Source organism: Curcuma longa, unplaced genomic scaffold, assembly GCF_044706935.1.
Source record: "Curcuma longa cultivar G26 ecotype Majalengka, Jawa Barat unplaced genomic scaffold, ITB_CL_G26_1.1 contig_27577, whole genome shotgun sequence".
Classification (NCBI taxonomy): domain Eukaryota; kingdom Viridiplantae; phylum Streptophyta; class Magnoliopsida; order Zingiberales; family Zingiberaceae; genus Curcuma; species Curcuma longa.
In genome coordinates, this window is record NW_027433455.1 from 1876 (window position 1) to 9288 (window position 7413).

The 7413-nt window shown below is 37.5% G+C and overlaps 1 protein-coding gene across 1 annotated transcript; it reads right to left on the minus strand.

Moving 5' to 3' along the window:
* Positions 1–402: 402 nt before the first annotated feature.
* Positions 403–2885, minus strand: LOC141819058 (uncharacterized). Its single transcript, XM_074706432.1, has 4 exons — positions 2510–2885; positions 2075–2401; positions 1446–1981; positions 403–1023 (listed from the first exon to the last, which is right to left on the minus strand). Exons 1-4 carry the CDS (start codon positions 2883–2885, stop codon positions 403–405), a joined length of 1860 nt encoding a protein of 619 aa, XP_074562533.1.
* Positions 2886–7413: the final 4528 nt, after the last annotated feature.

The following is a 7413-nucleotide window of genomic DNA, read 5'->3' on the forward strand; positions in this document are numbered from 1 at the left end:
AAATAATGACAGAATCTGATTGAAGAGTCATTGTCTTTGTCCTGTAACGTGAACTACTCGATCCCTATAGAAGAAGATGATATAGAAGCAAGAGGATAATCTTCCAAAGGAATTAAGATGACGGCGCCATAACTCCTTCGTCAATGGGAAACGAAAGCTAGATGTCAATTGTCCTAATTGAACTCTCAAAGACCAAACCCTATATATAGTTATCCAATTTGTTATCAGCTCATAGATAATAACAGAATAGATTGACTTATTCTATATATTTAATCTTTATCCGATAAATATCAAAATGGATTAACATATTTAACAAATTTAATCTATATTCAATAATATTGAAATGGACTAACGGATTCTACACATTTTATCCACATCCAATAATTCAAAATCCAATAAATTTTAATTAAAGCACAGATTCAATTCATATGGAGCCCACACTGGAGTCCACTTGGGAATAATAAATCTAACAAGTCTTATCTGCGCCGCCCTAATAAATCTAGCAGGTAGTGGTATGAGCTGCCAAACAGCACCGCAGGCAACTATTGTAATCACAACCATTGCAACCCACTCAAAGTCAATGACAGAGTACACGCCACTAGCAAATGCCACACCCATGGAGACAATTGCAACCTGCAGAACACTTATTGCATACATAAGTCTTTGCACCCAGCCAACACGATCTCCTAGAAAACCAAAGTTGATCAGTGCGACTGCTGTTATGAGGGAACTGACCATGGCTACTGTGTCTGAGATCAAGAATGCCTTTAAGGAAGCTTTGCTCGATAGAATGGCCTTCCCTTCATCTGATCCAGAGTCGTTCTTGTATCCTCCTGGTATGGTGAATGCAGCTGCAAAGGTAACTGTCGCAATGAGCACCGCAATAATAAGAAGGTTGTTGGCCACTAGTCGACACTGATTTATTTCATCATCTTGCATTCTCTGCGAGTGGTTTTTTATGTCATCGACTCGCGGCGAACTGAAAGGGGAGCCGTATGAGATTAAATCTGTCATAATTTTAGACTGCAAAACCAAAGAAAATAGTGAGTTATATCAGACAAAGCAATTTGAAACCTGTAACTGAATATCTAGAGTTAGAGAACGCTTAAAAGGAACCGAGTGACGGAGGTCGGACTGGCCAAGATAATGTCCGAAGGTCGAGTGACTGAGTGTCTGAGTTGGTTGAGATCGGACTAGCTGGGATAATATCCAAGGGCAGAGTGACCAAGTGACCGAACTAGCCAAGAGGATGACTCTTTCAACGTTGCCTATTGACCCTTGATTGGACACGTAGACATAGTTATTGACTCCAAGGGCCCCCTTTGACTCACCACAACAGCTTAGCTAGCTATTGACTATAAGGCCACGTGGGAACAACAGGATTTCGCCATATCAATAACCATTATATTACCTTGTGAATTACATATGAAATGATGAACACTTACCATCGGAGGACTGATTTCTTTTGCCAATATCGAGGACGCAAGGTCGACCGGTGTGAAACCTGAGCTGTTCCTGAGGGCAGAGTCCACGATTCGACTGCTTAACAACACTTCGATCATCTCCGGGTCTCTTGCAAGAACCGCAAGATGGCAAGGTGTGTTTCCTTTATGATCTTGTTCATTGAGGAGCTCTTTGGCCGAGGGAGGAGATTTTAGAACGTACTCCACCACCTTTAGATTCTTCTTCTCGACGGCCACATGAACAAAGTTTCTTCCTTTCCAGTTCTTCTGTTCCAAGGCGTCAGGGCAATGCTCCAATATCTCCTGGATCATGTTCGGGTCGCCTACACTTGCTGCGATGTGGATGATGGCGAAACCTTCAAAATCCTGCATGTAACCTGCAGTGGCATCTCGTTGCAGAAGCAACCGCAGCACGGCAACATCTCCATTGGCCGCTGCAAAGTGAAGCGGAGTCCAAAAGGAGGCATCTGGATGTGTCAGACACGAAGGATTCTTTTCTAGTATCAACCTTGATATTCCTAGTAAACAAATCAGAAATCGTTAAATGACCTCAGTTAAAATTATATATAACCAATCTTAATTGATTTTGAGGTAGGAAGTAATTAACTCACCGACGCTTCGATTAAGTACAGCAGCGTGCAGTGCCATCTGATCACGAGGCCCTTTGTGCGAGACTGCTTCGGCAGGCACCTGCAGTATTCTCTGCACAATATCTGGCAACCCCCTCTCGGCCGCCATGTAGAGCGCAGAAACCCCAGCTCGGTTGGTCATGGTCGCCAGTTTGGGAGCCGTCGACAGAAGCAGATCCACAACAGAGAGATGACCACCGATGGTCGCCGCATGGAGGGCGGTGTTTCCGATGCTGTTGGCAATGGTGGCCATCCGCACTCCCTCAGCACAACCAGATGACGTCCAGCATTGGGCTAAAAAATTTTTAACTAAAATAATAACAAAAAAAAACCCCGGGCTAACAATTGGAAAAGTAACAAAATTGAACAACCCACGAAATTAATGTGATAAACACTAAAAATAAAAATAAAAATAACCTCTGGATGGACACACGGGCTGGAGCCCCAATACGGTTATACATAGCTCCCCCGCCCTTTGCCTAAATTGCCCGTGTTGGTGGATCAAAAGGGTCACGATTGCGGGATGGCCGGCGGCCGACGCCAAGTGCAGGGGCGTATCTCCGCTCTTGTTGGACAGCGTGAGGAGGGAAGGCTGCGCCTCGCTCACTTTCCTGGCGATCTCCTCTTTGCCGTGCTTTGCGGCGATGTGCAGCGCCGAGTTGCCATCTATGGTAACCCGGAGAAGGCGCGTCTTGTCTCTTTGAACTACTTCTTCAATGAAATTTGCATCTCCGGAGGTTGCTGCCCTCCACAATTCCGGATCCATGATATCGTTGCTCCTCCTTCCCTGCATGGCCTCCCTTCGTATTACGCCACAATCTTTGCTTGAGATTGCAACTCGTTAATCTATCCTCCACGTATATGTATGTATATATAGTCACTTTGCCTAAAGTTAATGTAACCCTTTCACGAAGGGGAACAGAATTCGAAGTCCCTTTCCAAATGGCGAAATTAATTATTCGAAATTTAGACACCCGAATTAAAAAATAAAAATTATAATTATAATTATAATTTTTTCAATCATAATAATAAGTAAGCTTAACCGATAAAAAATTTAAAATTACTGTCTAAATAATTATAATTATTAACTAAGATTTATTTTGACTGATGATTTTTGATATTTTAGTTAGTAAATTAAAAATAATTATTGATCAAATTTACTCTATATTTTTTTTCCAAAAACACATTAAAAATTTTAATATAAGTGGATTTTTATATTTAAAATTTCACAATTAAAATTTGATAAAAATTACCCACTAAAATTAAGGCTAGTAATTTTAATAAATAAAAAACTAATTTACTTATTAACATTTTAGCCGGCAATTTTATTAAATTTGGATGGTAGATAAAAATTTAATTAAACTTTCTTAAATTCTTTTGCTCTCTTCTCCTTCACAAGTTGCCAACGTCAAAATACTGGCTAAAAAAATATTGGTTGATAATTCATGGCCCGTACAGCCAGTATAAGAAATTGATTACAAATGAAGTTTGTTAAATTTCAGAGGGTTGATGTCATGGACTTTATAACACCAGTGTCAAATTGTTTTAAGATTTCTCTATTTCTTTTTGTATTGTGTGTGGAAAAAATAACATGTTGTCAGACAATAATGTTTAAGACTTGTCTGTATGTTTATTGTGTATATATATAGATATAGTCCTTTCAAGAATTTGGTGGACTCAACACAGCGAACCATTGGCGCATCTCAATAATTTGATGAACTGGAGAAGAAGAAGCACTGGTGTGGTATCTTCGTGGGAACAAGTAAAATAACTTCGTTGTATCTTCCTGAAAACATGCAAAACATAACTGCTAGACCTCATATATATGATTGCAAACCAAATGGGTCCCAACGATCCTTCCTTGTGAAGTTTAAATATGCGACTCTCAATCCTCATGTCTACCAAGAGAATCTTGCTGTTGTTTTTCCAGTGTACTTGTAGGAATGGAAGCACATTGCATTATCCTTCAATCTTCTTCTATGTCTTTGACATGGATTTCTTGACTTCACTAGAAGACCGAGGGTAGAACTCTTGCCCTTCCTCGTGGACTTTTTCTTCTATATATATTTTTTGTTGTTTATTGCGCGCATTTATAGCTGATACACTTGTTGTTATATGATTATGCACTTATTGTTATATGACTGTTGCATTTGTATGACATAACATACATGATTATCATATTGTATGTTGACTTTGCTTCTGTAGAATCATGTTGAAACGGTATACCTTTGATATCTATGTTTATCTCTTTATGTTGTTCATTTCTTTTAGTATCCACTGAGTATTTTATATTCGTCATCCAGACCCTGGGTCCCAACCTTGTCAGTTACTCGGTCTCATACATCGACCTCATCTCAGTTTTGGGTTCCGACATCGACCTCTACTTGGTCTCAAGCCCTGACCTTGATAGTTACTAGGTCTCATGCGCTGACCTCATCCTTGTCTCAAATCTTTCGTCATTCACCTCTAGTCAAGAGCACATGAAGCTGGTTCATCTTCAGGAAACCTTGAGACTGTTCCCCCCAAAGAATAAGAAAAATATCTCATAAATATGGACAATTAGAACGAATATATTGAAACAGAAGCATATGTTTCGAAACCTTTCTAAATTGGACAAAAATATCCCGACATCAACCTCTATTTGGTCTCAAGCCCCAACCTTGCCAGTTGCTAAGTCTCATGCGCTAACCTCATCCTAGTCTCGAATCTTTCATCATTCACCTCTAGTCAAGAGCACATGAAGCTGGTTCATCTTCAGGAACCCCTAAAACTGTTTTCTTCAGAGAATAAAAAAAATATCTCGTAAAACATGGACAATTAGAACGAATATATTGAAATAGAAGCATATGTTTCGAAACCTTTCTAAATTGGAACGTGTATTTCATATATATATACAATCATAATTTTTTCAAGTCCTCAATCTCATTTCTCATACTAAATCCTAACTTGAGCGTTGGAGTGATTCTGTTCTCTTACTTGATCCCTAGTGTCATTCTAGCTTTTTTCTTAATACTTTTCATATCTCTTCATCTTTTCGGACGATTATCTTCAAGGATCATGTATGTTAATATGTGTTGATAGTCGATGGCTTGATCATCTACTGTATTTGATTAGAAGAGAATAGAAAAAAATGAATAGAGAAATTGTAATTATTTAGTTGATTTCATACCTTTTATCGTTGGAACAACACTAAACGAAGAAACCCGACTCTTCATTGACCAAAACTCCTTGGTCACGACGATTATGGTTCTTCATTAATATAATTAATGCCTTTTAACTTTTTGACGACTATGACCCTTGAGGATCGGAACAATCGCGTCTCTGACTTATACTGACTATTTTGAATCGGCAAGTGGCATTTATACCCGTAACCATCTTCTTCTTCTGTATTTGGAATACACACTCTTTCTTTTCCTTGTCTATAAATGCTTTATAATTAATGCACCCATCGCTGTACCGAACTCTAGCTTCATCTGAATGTTCTACCAAATCAAATTACCTTCTGACCCGACTAACTTCTCTGACGCCCTACTAGCCCTTTTCTAAACTCAGACAAGTCAAAGATTTTCTATGTGGAATAAATAACCCGGATCACTTAGTAATAGTCATTTCCATCTGTGAAGAAATAGTTCGAAATAAATAAAAATATAAAAAAGATTTAATTTAATTTCCAGAAGAATGTGTAATAATCCTTTTTTTTATTTTCGTTGTGCTGATGATTTATACTCAACACCAACCAAAATGTCACTCATTTGATCCGTCTTTTTTGTTGCTTACATTTGGTTCATGAATTGGAATAAGCAAGGACAGAAATTGCATTCCTAAAAAACGTAATAGAGCAGTAAAATAATAATATTTTGTTAATTCGATTTCGTGCCATCGTTATGAATAATGATTTTTATATTTGGTTCATAGGAATATTTTAGGATATTGAGAATAAATATTATCAGAATAATGAAATAAATCCTATATAAAATACTTTGTCCGACTTTTATAGTTTGCACAATATGTATAATTTACCTTAACTGATGTACCCTGTTAGACTGGCTCAAAAGATCAATAGGTCTTGTTGGCCCACTCTTCTTGTCTAACTATCTCATTCGACTTGATCGACCCATTCAACTCACCTGGCCTACCCTCCTTACTACCTTGCAGTAGTCCATAAAACATATCGATTTGATGCAAGTTCATAAAAGAAGAATACCTTTCCTTGTAGTAGAGTCTGCATGAATATAATACAATAATAACACTCATCTAACATCACAAGCAACGAATATAAAGTAGAATATCAAAACACTTTCATGAACCAAGTAGAATTTGTCTAAGGATGTTTTTATTTTTTTGTCATAAGTAAAATTTATCGAATGATTCACATTAGGATCTTTGATTTGACAACTTAAATATGTTGCCCGTGGGCAATGGTACAACAGCATAATATCTTTTTAATTTCTCATACATCTAAGCATTCGAGTCTCAACTTGATTGACCTAAGAACCGTTGGATTGATGAGCCGTTCGCTAGACGTGTTTCTCGATTTATCCTAATGACTAATGGAAAACTTCTGTAAGACCGAATTGATCATCCTCAAGATTAATCAGTGTAAGCTGAATAACCATATCAACTAAAAAAAGAACAAATTCATTAGCCCCTAAATCATGATGCAACGACAAAGATCTCAAGCAATTATCCTTGGAATAGAAGTCAGTCTTAATTCGAACGATAAGTGTTCATAATTTCATATGTGATTCACATTGTCTCGATTTCAATTTGGATGAGTGTTCTCCTTAAATATTATTCAATTTCAAATTTAAGTTTGTTTGCCTGCTAAAAATGATTAATATTAATGTTGTTCAATAAATCTCTATCCCCTTAGAGAAATCCCTAAATAAATGCACAAGGTCATCACCTTAGTTATGGCGTTCCCTCCCTAGTGAATAAAAGACATAGCTAGTCAATGGAAGTAAAACTCTTTTCCTTTGTCCATAGTATTGATCTTCCTATGAAGCAAAGGGCAAGCCAGCATTGAATTTCTCACTAATAGTACTGAACCCCCAGGTTGAAGGTGCTAGCTACAACTGGTAAAGACTTTAGGTTGTGGTTCTTAAGGTCTTGGGTTTAACACTTCTTCATGTAGATTTAGGTAATCAAAGCTAAAGTTGAAAGCACTATGAATTAACACTTTCAGTCTGAAAAAAGGGAAATTAATAAATTAATAAATTAATTAAGCAGCTACACGCACATACTTCTCTATCCCTACAGTGACTATCTGTCAATATTTTATTTTTTAACACACAAAAGTATTATGATCACAATTATTCTGA